Source organism: Pelobates fuscus, chromosome 6 (genome assembly GCF_036172605.1).
Source record: "Pelobates fuscus isolate aPelFus1 chromosome 6, aPelFus1.pri, whole genome shotgun sequence".
In the NCBI taxonomy this organism is placed as follows: domain Eukaryota; kingdom Metazoa; phylum Chordata; class Amphibia; order Anura; family Pelobatidae; genus Pelobates; species Pelobates fuscus.
In genome coordinates this window covers 187,123,402-187,137,936 of record NC_086322.1, presented here as the reverse complement: position 1 = coordinate 187,137,936, position 14,535 = coordinate 187,123,402, and the positions used below count along the sequence as shown (strand labels likewise).

The window sequence follows — 14,535 nt, the reverse complement described above, 5'->3', positions numbered from 1 at the left end:
CCTTAAGGGGTTAAAGCAAAGAATGGCAAATTGCTTTATGTCCAACAGATAAGCCTGCTTTGAGGAAAAGCATTCTAAATTTAAGAAGGTGACAGAAGATTCTGCTGCTGACATGTTACAGTACATCATTCTGCACATCGTAAAAAACTGCTGTAGTGCAAAACCTGAGATCACCCCACAGCTTCAGAAATTAATGTCAACACAGTCAGCTACTGAGTATTAACCCCTTAAGGACGGAGACAAATGTACACGTTGTGAACGAAACAAAATGTAAACAAAACCTGGCATTTGCGCTATATGTCTGTCCAACCGTAATTCACCTCTTTCATATTAAATGCACCCCCCCCTTATTATATATCATTTTATTCAGGGGAAACAGGGATTTCATTTAATATCAAATATTTAGCTATGAAACATAATTTAATATGAAAAAAATATTTGAATGTGAAAAAAATGAAACACAAGCCTTATATTTGACGCTATCATTTTTGAAAACACCATAAAACCTGTACATGAGGGGTACTGTTGTACTCGGGAGACTTCGCTGAACACAAATATTTGTGTTTCAAAACAGTAAAAAGTATTGCAGCAATAATATCGTCCGTGTAAGTGCTGTTTGTGCGTGTAAAATGCAAAAAACTTCACTTTTACTGGCGATATCATCGTTGTAATACATTTTACTGTTTTGAAACACTAATATTTGTGTTCAGCAAAGTCTCCCGAGTAAAACAGTACCCCTCATGTACAGGTTTTATGGTGTCTTGGAAAGTTATAGGGTTAAATATAGTGCTAGCAAATTAAATTCCCTATACTTTCAGCATGGGTTGTCAGGCAGGTCCCGCTAATTGTAATTACCGTATATACTCGAGTATAAGCCGACCCGAATATAAGCCGAGGCCCCTAATATTACCCCAAAAAACTGGGAAAACTTATTGACTCGAGTATAAGACTAGGGTGGGAAATGCAGCAGCTACTGGTAAATTTCTAAATAAAATTAGATCCTAAAAAAATTATATTAATTGAATATTTATTTACCGTGTGTGTATAATGAATGCAGTGTGTGTGTATGAATGCAGTGTGTGCGTATGAGTGCAGCGTGTGTATGAGTGCAACGTGTGTGTATGAGTGCAACGTGTGTGTATGAGTACAACGTGTGTATGAGTGCAGCGTGTGTATGAATGCAGTGTGTGTGTGTGTATGAGTGCAGTGTGTGTATGAATGCAGTGTGTGTGTGTGTGTGTGTGTGTGTGTTGCAGAGCCTTGGTGGGGGGTGGGCAATTTTATTATTATTTTTTTAATTATTTTGATATTTTTTTTATTATTATTTCTTATTATTATTTTTTATTTAATTGAATTATTTTTTATTTTATTATTATTATTATATTTTTTTTTTCGTCCCCCCTCCCTGCTTGATATATGGCAGGGAGGGGGGCTCTCCTTCCCTGGTGGTCCAGTGGCATTGGCAGTTCAGTGGGGAAGAGGGGGGCTGGCAGAGCTGTAACTTACCTCTCCTGCAGCTCCTGTCAGCTCTCTCCTCCTCCGTGCCGGTCCGTGCAGCTCTTCTGTCAGCTCACACTGTAAGTCTCGCGAGAGCCGCGGCTCTCGCGAGATTTACACTGGGAGCTGACCGAGGTGCTGAACGGACGGCGCGGAGGAGGAGAGAGCTGACAGGAGCTGCAGGAGAGGTAAGTTACAGCTCTGCCAGCCCCCACAGCCCCCAGTCTGTATTATGGCAATGTAAATTGCCATAATACAGACTATTGACTCGAGTATAAGCCGAGTTGGGGTTTTTCAGCACAAAAAATGTGCTGAAAAACTCGGCTTATACTCGAGTATATACGGTAATTAGGATACCTAATTATGTAAAAATATTACATAAATATATGTGTAGAATTAATATATGTATATATATATATATATATATATATAAATATGTGTATATATACGTACATATATATATATTTTTTAAAATATTTTTATTTATATATAGGTATATATATAATGATATATACATATATATTTATGTATATAGATACACATAGTAGTTTTGAAAAGCACTCCAAGGACTTCATATAGGTGAAAATAAACTTAGCTTTATTCTGCAACAACCAAAGGTGATCGACGTTTCAGTCCTACAGCAGGACTTTCATCAGGATAACAGTGCATTCAAAATGTGGCAATTTATATAACAAACATAATAATTCAAGTACATTGGTTACAGCTGAGTCTTACCTGAGACTGTGTGTGCACCAGTGCTCTGCCCGCCGAAAAAACGCGGGCAAAAGCCGAATTCTACATATTGTATTCAGCAGCTGTTGCTGCTGTGAACCTCTGCGTGCTGGGGGTTGTCATGGCATGGATGCTAGGAGGCGTGGCTACACTTGTTACTATGATCGCAACTGCGATCAGTAATCCGGCCGCGGCAACATCACACAGATGTGATGCCCGATCACACTGAACCCCTGTGTTAAGTGTTCTTCTTTACTGAGCTGTGTGATGTTGCCGCGGCCGGATTACTGATCGCACTTGCGATCATAGTAACAAGTGTAGCCACGCCTCCGAGCGTCCCGTCCGGTTGCCATGACAACCCCAGCACGCAGAGGTTCACAGCAGCAACAGCTGCTGAATACAATATGTAGAATTCGGCTTTTGCCCGCGTTTTTTCGGCGGGCAGAGCACTGGTGCACACACAGTCTCAGGTAAGACTCAGCTGTAACCAATGTACTTGAATTATTATGTTTGTTATATAAATTGCCACATTTTGAATGCACTGTTATCCTGATGAAAGTCCTGCTGTAGGACTGAAACGTCGATCACCTTTGGTTGTTGCAGAATAAAGTTTATTTTCACCTATATGAAGTCCTTGGAGTGCTTTTCAAAACTACTATGTGTATTATTGATGCCGACAAGCACCAGGCCACATAATTTTGACTATACTGGAGTGCAAGCTTTTGGACATTGTTATGTATATAGATATATATATTATTTCGTTCTGCGTGTATTTTTATATAAATATATATATATTAATATCACAATACAGTTAGAACGAAATAAAACACATCTATATATTTTTTAATATTTTATTTGTAATTTATTTTATTTTATTTTTTTACGTATTTACATATTTATTTTTTATATTATATATAAATATATATATAACAATAACAATAATTATATATATATATTTAATCAGTATCAGTCTACGTGTAATTTGATATTTATATATATATATATATATATATATATATATAATTATATATATATATATATATTAATATTAAAATACACCTAGACAGTGTATGTGTGTGTGTGTATATGTGTATATGTGTATATATATATATATATATATATATATACCTAGTTCATATATATATATATAATATATATATATGATCTAAGCATATATTTTTTTTTTACACTTATTTAATTTATTTTAATTTTATTTCCAGCCAGCAGGGGGACTAACTGTCATTACAGTTAGTCCCCCTGCTGGCATTGCTGCAGCCAGCTATTCCGGCCATGTGATTGTGAGGTCCTCGCAAGGACCTCACTCTCACATGGCCCGGGGGGGCTGAAGAGGGCGGACGTGGGATCGCCGGCAACCGGGTAAGTAACAAAAAAACGGAGGGCGTACAATTACGCCCTGCGGCGTTTAGAGCCGCTTTTAAAAGGACGTAATTGTACGCCCTCCGGTCTTAAGGGGTTAAAGAGACACTATAGTCACCAGAACAACTACAGCTTATTGAATTTGTTCTGGTGAGTAGAATCATTACCTTCAGGCTTTTTGCTGTAAACACTGTCTTTTCAGAGAAAATGCAGTGTTTACATTACAGCCTAGTGATAACTTCACTGGCCACTCCTTAGATAGCTGTTAGAGATCCTTCCTGGTTCATGGCTGCCTAAAATGCATCCAAACATTCAATATCTCCTCCCTGACACTGAACTTTCATCATAGAGATGCATTGATTCAATTCATCTCTATGAGGAGATGCTGATTGGCCAGGGCTGTGTTTGAATCATGCTGGCTCTGCCCCTGATCTGCCTCCTTGTCAGTCTCAGCCAATCCTATGGGGAAGCATTGTGATTGGATCAGGCTACCACTTCTGATGATGTCAGCAGACTACTTGTTTTTCTGAGACAAACAGCATGCAGAGTTACATCTTCAGGCTTGAATACAGTAAGATTTTGCTATATTTATGGAGGCATGAGGGGCCCAGGGGGGCTAGATGGTGGTTTTAACACTATAGGGTCAGGAACACATGTTTGTGTTCCTGACCCTATAGTGATCCTTTAACTCCAGTATTTCTTTTTTTATTTTATTTTACTGATTGGGTTTTTTTCTTCTGAATACACAATATTGCTTTATTTTCTGGAGATTTGTTATCTTAAAAAACAAACAAACACACACACATGACCATAACTAACACAGCTCAGAGCCATCCTCTGATTTGTTTTAAATTGATGGCCTCCTGAGAGCACCATTTATGGTCAAACCACTTTTATGCAGTCTGGAATCCTCAGGGAACCGTGGTCTTAATTAAAAATGAAATTTTACAGTAGTCTGAGTAGTGGCCCATGAGTGCAGGGGAAGAGGAGTTTTACATACATGAATCTGTCCTTTGTGGTTTCCCCTATCTATATCTTGTGGGTCCTCATCAGTTCCTAAAACTTCATGCACGTGAGATAGAGGATCCCGCAAGATCACAGAATCCTCCATAGACAATGCCTTTTTACCAACAGCCATCACTAGCAACTGCTGGGGGAAATTACAAAATCTTTATAGGAAATGTTTTATGATCTCTTTTGACTGCACTGGAATTTCAGTGAAATTCAAACACAATCAATCTAAGTATTTCACTTTCAGGCAGTTTGACATAAACTTGGATTCCCCTAGGCACCAACAGCCTGGCCACGGCACTCGCACTTCCACAGCTGCAATGAAAATTTCATCCAAATTTGGATCCAATGATTGCCGGCTCAAAAATGGGCTGTTGACACAGATTCTGAGTAAGGCACCCGCAGCCAGAGGCGGCTCTCTAATTAGGCGGTTTAGGCGGCCGCCTAAGGCCTCGCGCTGGCTGGGGCCTCGCGGCCGCCTAAACCGCCTGTGGGCAGAGTGTGTCAGGTCCTCGGTCACTGACCGAGGACCTGACACCAGGAGGGGGCCCGGCGGCTTGCCCGGTATGCCGCCGGGTGCGAGGCCCCTCCTGGCTGCCCGGCCACCATCGCAGACACTGGTCTGCAGCTCCGCAGTGTGCAGAGCTGCAGACCATGTGACTCGCGAGAATTGGCCAATCAGAGCGTTGCCGCGGGTTACCACGGCAACGCTCTGAAATCTCGCGAGACTACACGGCAGAGCTGCAGACCGGGAGCAGTGGCCACTGGACCACCAGGGAAATCAATGTAGGCTCACCATAACCCCCCACAACACTCAGCCTCACCCCCAGTCACCATCTCCACACCACCCCCACCACCACCATCACCCCCACCACCCTCACCATCATCACCCCTAGCCCCCACCACCCCCACCACCCTCAGCATCACCCCTCAGTCTCACCCCCAGCCCCCCTCAGCCTCACCCCCCACCAGCCTCACCTCCCACCACCCTCAGCCTCACTACCCCTAGCCCCCACCCCCCTCTGCCTCATCCACCCTCACCATCACCCCCCAACACCCTCAGCCTCACCACCCTCAGCCTCACTACCCCTAGCCCCCACCACCCTCAGCGTCACCCACCCTCACCATCACCCCCCACAACCCTCAGCCTCACCACCCCCCACCACCCTCAGCCTCACCCCCCACCACCCTCACCATCATCCCCACCACCCTCAGCCTCACCACCCCCACCACCCTCACCATCACCCCCACCACCCTCAGCCTCACCACCCCTAGCCCCCACCACCCTCACCACCACCCTCAGCATCACCCCCTCAGCCTCACCCCCAGCCCCCCTCAGCCTCACCCTCCACCCCCCTCACCCCCACCCCCTCAGCCTCACCCCCACCCCCCTCAGCCTCACCCCCACCACCCTCAGCCTCACCACCCCCACCACCCTCAGCCTCACCACCCCTAGCCCCCACCACCCTCACCACCACCCTCAGCATCACTTCCCTCAGCCTCACCCCCAGCCCCCCTCAGCCTCACCCTCCACCCCCCTCACCCCCACCCCCTCAGCCTCACCCCCACCCCCCTCAGCCTCACCCCCACCCCCCTCAGCCTCACCCCCCACCACCCTCAGCCTCACACCCCACCACCCTCAGCCTCACACCCCACCACCCTCACCCACCTCACCATCACCCCCACCACCCTCAGCATCACCCCCCACCACCTTCAGCATCACCCCTCACCACCCACCACCCTCAGCATCACCCCCCACCACCCTCAGCATCACCCCCCCACCACCCTCAGCATCACCCCCCACCACCACCCTCACCCCCCCCACCACCACCCTCACCCCCCCACCACCCTCAGCATAACCCTCCCACCACCCTCAGCCTCACCCCACTCTCACTCTCACATTACCCCCTCTCACTCTCACATTATCCCCCCTCTCACTCTCACATTACCCCCTCACTCTCACATTACCCCCTCTCACTCTCACATTGCCCCCCCTCTCACTCTCACATTATCCCCCCTCTCACATTACCCCCCTCACTCTCACATTACCCCCTCTCACTCTCGCATTACCATCACCCCCCTCTTACTCTCACATTACCATCACCCCCCTCTCACTCTCACATTACCATCACCCCCCTTTCACTCTCACATTACCATCATCCCCCTCCCTCTCACATTACATCATCCCCCTCCCTCTCACATTACCATCACCCCCCTCCCTCTCACATTACCATCACCCCCCTCCCTCTCACCAACCCCCCCCCGCTCCCTCTCACCATCACACCCCATCGCACCCCCCGCTCCCTCTCACCATCACACCCCATCGCACCCCCCGCTCCCTCTCCCCATCGCACCCCCCGCTCCCTCTCCCCATCGCACCCCCTCTCACCATCGCACCCCCTCTCCCTCTCACCATCGCACCCCCTCTCCCTCTCACCATTACCCTCCCCTCTCCCTCTCACAATTACCCTCCCCTCTCCCTCTCACCATTACCCTCCCCTCTCCCTCTCACCATTACCCTCCCCTCACCCTCTCACCATTACCCTCCCTCACCCTCTCACCATCACTCCCCTCTCACCATCACCCGTCTCTCCCTCTCACCATCACCCCCCTATACACACAACACACTTCAAGCAGCTTCCCCATACACATAGGGTCTCAGACAAAAACGCAAACATGCTCACAGAGACATACATTCACACACACAAGGATACTCTCTGTCAGACACACTCTCAGGCACATACACAGGTAGACAGTGCATCAATGTGTATATGTGACACTTTTTTGTTAGTGGGGCCTCATGTTTGCATTTCGCCTAAGGCCTCATAAAGTCTAGAGCCGCCTCTGCCCGCAGCCTCCTGCAACATAAACAGACAACAGCCACCAATGGTTTTGGTGCTTAATACAGGGCTTAGCAAATTTGCTTTGAATCAAGGAGCCACCTAAAAAAGTTAGGAGACAATTTTTTTTAAAAAAAAACTAACAAAGCTTTATTTTCAATGACAAAAATAACCATTTTAAAGGGACACTATAGTCACCAGAACAACTGCAGCTTAGTGTAGTTGTTCTGATGTCTATAGTCTGTCCCTGCAGACTTTTCAATGTAAACACTGCCTTTTCAGGGTTTACACTGCTGCCTACTAACACCTCTAGTGCAGTCACTCAGACGACCACTACTTTCTCGTCTCCATGCTCTGTATGGAGGCACTGAACATTCCCCATAGAGATACATTGATTCAATGCATATTTATGAGGGGATGCTGATTTGCACAACGCTTTGCCGCACATGCGCAATAACCTCCAGTTGGATAAAAGGACAGATTTTCCCAGAACTATATTACGTATAATATTAAGATATAACGTTTATTAGTCATTTAAATAAATAAATAAAAAAACATAAAATTGAAATACTAAAACACAATAGGAATGAAGATCCTAAATAGGAACTGAATAGGGTTAAAACTGAGCCCCGATGTGCGTTTCAGCGGTTGCTGCTCAGTCCTTACCCTATTTGGCCACAGAATTATCTTTGATTGTTGCTCTTTAGCTTGAGACTCTAAGATTGCAGCTCTAGGATTTTTAGTAACATCACCAGCTAGTACAATTTAACAATTTATTACATATAATATAAGCGTGGTAGCTCAGTTGCCCTTGAAGGCAGGTTCAGGGAATTTAGATAGCACTTTCGGTCTATAGATACTTAGATGCCAATTGAAGGCATATAATTTAGATTGATAAAACTTGTTTAGCACCTTCTCTATTTATACCTGATTTGTGGATTGTCCTGACATTGTTATTCTTCTTTTAAACTTTGTATCTTGGGAAATTTGAGTTTACTGCTGACTACAAATGGATACTGTAAGTATGATACCTATTATAGTTGTAAAATTTATAGCAAAATATTTGTACAATCTCTAGCTGCAATTCCATGGTCTTCATCCTATTGTGTTTTTAATATTTAAAATTGATGTTTTTTATTTTAACTGACAAATAAAAGTTACGTCTTAATATCATAGTTCTGGGAAAATGTATCCCTTTAAATTAACTATTTTGGCAGCAGTTTAGTTCTCAACTCACTACAATTCGTTTTTATTGAATAAACCAAAGATTATTCTCTAAAATGAGAATCATCTGGGATTCAAAGTGTATACTTATTGGTCTGAAAGGATTGCAAAAATTAATTTTACTCTATGCCCAAATAAATCAATCCTTCCGGGTTTATACCTTTGGGGTCTTATTTATTAAAGGAGAGACCAATATTGTCAGCTTGCCACAAATCACTATAAAGTTAATACATCCTAAAGCTTTGCACAGGTGGTATCTGGCTCCAAAATACTCTATTGCTATCAATGTTAAAAATTTACTATTTCAATACGGTTATGATTCCCAAAAATGAATCAAACCAACAACTTGAACTGAATTTTCTTAAATAAATGTAAACATTTGTATATTGAGATTTGCAAGAACTATACTATGGAAAACATCCAATGGTTAAGATTCTTACATAAATACATTACAGTATAAATTGAATGGAAAAACTAGCAAGCATGGAGTAAATTATCAAGGCTGAAACAGGTTATATTATGGGGAAAATTGATATACACACACACACACTTATCATAATGAAAATAAAATTAATATATAAAATGTTTGCTTCAAGTTGTTGTAACTGGACCTTGATAAGTATGCCTTAGCTTATATTTACATAAAAACACGTGCAATACAAGGTAATTGTTGCTCTATTCCAGCAAAGATATGTCAGTAGCAAGAAGGGATAACAATGAATACAGCAAACTATATCATAAGTCATGATGCATGTATTATGTTGCCTAGCTATAACTAATGGGGAAATAGCAGGTGGATTGTATACAATGAGCTTGATGTGTGTTATATTTACCTGATTTTCATCTGTGCTCAACAACAAACCTCATGGTGGTGCCATCAAAGGACGGTGGAGCAACAATCCTAGGTCCTGGCTGGGACATGATGCTGATCATCTGCTTGCCATCTGTGCAGCCTAGGGAGCCCCTCCTGATATTACCTGGTTGCCCTGTTGTTGGACAACCTGGGGTAGATCCAGTGGCCAGGTAATAGGGGCCCTCTGGTAAGTTCATTTCTGCATTTTGTGCCCCCTCCATCACTGGTATCTCATAGGCGTGTTCACCACCCTGGTTTGAGAGTTGGGTCTGCATAGGGTTAGCAGGTAGAACAGCAGTTGTAGCAGTGGGCAGAAAACCGGGATAAAACATATAAGCAGCTCCATATGCCCCAGGGCTGAGGGCTAAGGGTGGCATGTGAAGTGGGACTGGGGTAGCTGGTGGAGGAGGCACAGGGACTTCCACATATTGTCCTGTCTCGGGGTCAAATAGCCTTCGTTTAACTGGCTGCACAGGAGTATCCACAAGGTAATACTGTCCTGTGGCTAAGTCCACCAGCATTTTACGTTGGGTCTGTTGGGGGTACAGTTCAGCAGGGGGGGCTGCGGACATTTGGGGTGAGTAAAAGATTGGCGCTGGGGCAGTAGACATTGCCATTTGCATAGCTGGCATGGTGTGGTGGTAGATTGTGGCCGGTGGAACATAATCTGGGGACTGAGGTTCAGACCCTGTAGAGGAAGCTCTGTTGAGTTGCACCCCATCTTTGTTGACCTTGGTACGCCAGTCGTTGGGAGCCTTGATGGGGCTCTTGGGACTTGCCGCTTGAGTTTTAGTACTGAATGGTGGCAGACTGCAAAGCGCTGTTGAGTCACGAACATTCGTTGTTGGTTCTCGAGTATTCGCAGGAGGTTCTCGAACACTGGAGGCTACAGGTGGTTTTCCACTTGTGTCTTCTCCTGCCACCTTGACCGGGATGGTGAGGTAGTTCTCCATGTCGGCGCTGGCTTTCCTGCCAGGGGAGGGCAGCTGAGAGGTCGTTTGTGATGGCTTCTTGGGCGCCTCTTGTGGGATTTTCAGCGAAGTTGGAGGCTGTGGCCGGGTGTTTCTGATATTCAGTGCGCTCTCCAGGTTCTGCTGCTTGGTCTTCACTGGGGCAGCGCTGACTGTGAACACGCTGCGGTTGCTACCTCCTCCGATGGATCTGTTCTTCTCCGCCTGCTCTTGGCTCTTCCCTTCAGTGAACTTGGACACCTGGAAGGTCCTGGGTGGCGTCTTGTTTTCGGTCACATGTGGTTTTGCCGAGATCTTTTCAGCGCCAGGGTTGGAGTGCCTGCGCTCTAGAGGCGCTTTAAAGATATGGGGAACGGGAGCTTTTCTTGGTTCCTCGAACACATTTTTAGTATCCACCGATTTCCCGTCCCCAGGTGCCTTTTGGTTGGAGATAAGGGACAGAACATGGCTACCGCTGAGGGGCTGGGGGTCACTTTTGCGTTTCCATTCCTTTCTATCATACACGTAGAGCTGCTCCATGGTTTTCACCGCAGCAGTCAACTTCTCCAAGGCTGCCTGAGATTGGGGAGATTTGGGCTCCGGTGGCTTAACCTCTGGTTCTTTAGGTTTCTCCTGCTTCCACTTGTTGGCTTTGGAGACAATTTTCACCACGGGCATCCGTGGACCCGTTTTATTTGGCGCTATGGTGGCCACGGGAAGCCTTCCAGATGCCCGGTGTACCAGGATTGTGTCTGCCGAAGACAGGGTCTTGTCACCTTCATTGTCAGCTCCGTCCTCCTTGCTCTTCACTGCCTGGCAGGTGATGACAATAGGCGACAAAGAGGAAGAGCTCTTGGGTGTCACAGGCAACTTGTTTTTTGAATCAGTGGCACTTTGGTCGGATACCACGCTGCCCCTGTCGCTATTGTCCCCAGTGTCATGGTGGTAGGAGCTCTTCAGTAGCTTCCTCACGTCCCTCACCTGATGGATGGGTCCTTGCACTTTCGGCTTGGTCTCCCTGACGTCCCTCACCAGAAACTGTGGCATTTTCTCCAGGACCTCAGACCTAGATGGCAGCTGGCTCCTCAGCTCTTCTGCTGCCTTGGAGAGACTGGCTGCACTGGAGGCCAGATTGGGAGTTAAGAGTTTAGCTATATTGAAAGGGCTGTCTTTGGTCACCCCTGACAGTCCCAGGCTTAGCTTGATCTCCTGGGGTTTGGGGGTGAAGGCGGGGGTAATCCTGCTGCTGGCAGTTGCTTGGAGTATATGTAGTTTTTCAGTTTTAAAGTCCACTTCGTTGCGACTGTAGCAGGTCTGGTGGGCATAGGTGGACACGGAGTATTTGGTGGCCTGCTTCTCAGTGGGCTTCTCTTTGGGGTTGTTTTGGGGACCCGGCACAAACAAGCGCGACATTTTTGTGGATTTATTGGGAGAGAGTTCGCCCAATTCTGCCCTCCAATCTCTTTCCAACGGTATCTTGATCCTTCTCGCCTTGGCCACCTTCTCCTCGATTTTCTTTTCTATTTTCTCCAGCTCCTTCTCCTTCCACGACCTGAACGCGCTGTTCTGGCTGCGCAAAAAGTTGCCTTTCATTGCGTCCGTGGAGCTCTTCTTCCCTTCTGCTGTAATCTCCTCTCCCTGGGACTCCAAGGGTGCCGTCTTGCTGGCCGGGTGACTCTCCACTGGCGCAAAGTCCTTCGGAGTGGCTGCTTTGGAGTCGAAGAACTCTCCCGGGTCCTCACTACTGACTAACGTGAAATCGGAGCTGGCCTCTGAGAACCTGGAGTTCTGCCTTTGGAATCCTCTGTCCTTGGAAGTCCCATCCGCCTCCTTGGACACGTTGCCCTGGTTTTTCTGGGACGTGTCCACCAGCTCTCCTCTCTCCATCTTGAACTCCTGCTCCCGCTGCATTTTCTTGGAGATTACATTTTTTAGGAGGCTGGAGGCGAACTTGGACTTGTGAGCTCCTTCCATAGCTTCGGCTGTGCTGCTCTGCTTGGCGACCTCCTGCACGGAGGGCAGGCTCTCTGTAACCCCATCCGGCACAAGGTCTGTGGGCTTGCTGGAGCCCCCGGGGGCTTCGGTGGCTTTCACGTTGCTGCTGAAGTTCAATGTCTCTGTTAAGGTGACGATCCTGGATCCGGACTGGATGCGCTTGGAGGCATTTTTTAGTTGGGTGCCCTTGGGGGCTAGCTCGCTGACCACCAGCTCGAAAGCCTTGGTCTGAGACTTGTTGGCTTGGACATACACCTGTTCCTTGCCGGGGGTCAGCTTGTGCAGCCCGAGCTTGGAGGAGGTGGAGGAGGATGAGCTCTGCTTGTGGAGGTTCTGCTCTGCCTTTTGGGAGAGGAAGGCGCTGCCCTTCCAGTCCAGGTAGGAGGACCAGCTGTTGATGTTCTGGTCGGACAGAGAGGTTGTAGACTCGCTGGAGCTGAAGTTGATAGCCTCGAAGTAGGGGTAGGCGAGGCTGCGGAAGGCTCTGGAGGTTAGGTTGCGAACCTCCTTGTCCGCGTCGTCCAACTCGCTGACCGCACTGGAGGCTCCGCTCGAGATGTCGGCATGGACCCCGCTGCGGGCTTGTAGCCGTGCCGGGATGGCCACCAGCCTGTGCGCATTGTCCGCCGCCCTGGGGTAGCCGTGATGCTGCTGGCGGAAGGCTGCCTTGCTCTCGGTGGCTCTGGACACACAGAAGCTGCTCATGTCTGTATCATGCTTGTCGGCGGTGGTGGCGCTGAGTGTCCCGGGCTCCTTTATAGCCTTGGATGCGGTGGTGATTGATAGGAGGATGTGGCCCCCAGGGAGCCCGGCTTTGGAGCTGTCCGGGCTGGCCGGCTGGTGTGTGGGGGTGCTGGGCGGCGAGGGCTCGCTCTCCGAGGAGGTGCTGCCCAGCTCGGTGCTGGCCAGGCTGTCTGTGGGCTGGGGGTCGCTGGCGGTGCTCAAGTAGTAGCTGTCAGTCGGTGTCCCCCCCTGGCTGTCAAACGACGCGTACTCCAGGAAGGCGCAGGGGGCGCTGTCCGCCGGCTCGCTCCACGTGGAGGGGGCCAAGCCAAACTCCGGGTAGTCAGGTTCCTGGTCGGCCTCGCACAGCTGGATCTCGTGGGTGGTGATGTAGTGCGCCTCGTCGTTGGCGCAGCAGGTGTGGCGCGGTGCGGCAGCCTGGGGGTCACTGTCAGCGGGGCTGCGGGAGGACAAGGGGGACGAGGTGCCCTCTGACATTTCCTCCCCTTTGCCCCCCATATTTGGGTGGTAGCCAGGGGCATCTGATAGGCTTCCTGGTGGCCCCGTGTGATCTCCAGGGGTCTCCCCTCTTGGCCAGCTGAACTCCTTCACCTTATTCTTCCAGTCACATGCACTCAGTCTGTCCCTCTCCATGTCCTCCTTCTTCCCTAAAGTAACTCCAGTCAGTGTCACTGTCACCCCGTGGGGACTGTCCTCTGTCCTCCTCCTGGGTGACATCGGTATCTCCACGTATTTGGGCTCGGGCTCCGGCAGTAGCAGGAACCCCTTCTCCAGGCTCCTGTCCGGACGGTCCCCCTGCGTCCTGGCTGCTTGCTGCATGGCTCCTGTTGCTTGTGGCTGGACAGGGCGTCTAGCTAGCTGTCAGTCTGACTGGCACCGGCCCCCAGCCCCTACCCCCCAGAAATGAAGGCAATGCAGATAGGAAATTCTTCTTTTCCTGAATGGGATCCACACGTCACCCTGGGAGAGTTTTAAGTGACATTGACTGAGAGTGTGGCAGAGGAAGGGAAGGGGGGCACTCTCACACGTGCTGTCATTTTGACTCCTTTGTAGTTACTAAGCATTGTCCCACACACAGCTATGTGCACCAGCAGTGCAGGATTACATTTTTTACATACATTCATATTTTGTTTTTCCATCCACCCCCTGCTCTCACAAGAACATTGGGAATTTTGGGCAGCTTTAAAGATTTGGGGGTGACTCCTGAATGACTTACCTACAAGACTGGAAATAGCAACATGGGTAGCACTGCAAATTCCATATGCAGAGAAAAATAACTGTAAATAACACACATAACACAGGATATCATTTA

At 47.9% G+C, this 14,535-nt stretch overlaps 1 protein-coding gene across 1 annotated transcript in view; it reads right to left on the bottom strand.

Annotated features, from left to right (window-relative positions):
• Positions 1-14,053, bottom strand: part of C6H4orf54 (chromosome 6 C4orf54 homolog) — a 29,644-nt gene extending 15,591 nt beyond the window's left edge. Inside the window, exon 1 of the mRNA XM_063458579.1 lies at positions 9,515-14,053. Within this exon, the coding sequence (XP_063314649.1) occupies positions 9,522-14,042 (4,521 nt within the window). The 5' untranslated portion in view covers positions 14,043-14,053 and the 3' untranslated portion in view covers positions 9,515-9,521. The remainder of the gene's footprint in view (positions 1-9,514) is intronic.
• Between the last annotated feature and the right edge of the window lie 482 nt (positions 14,054-14,535).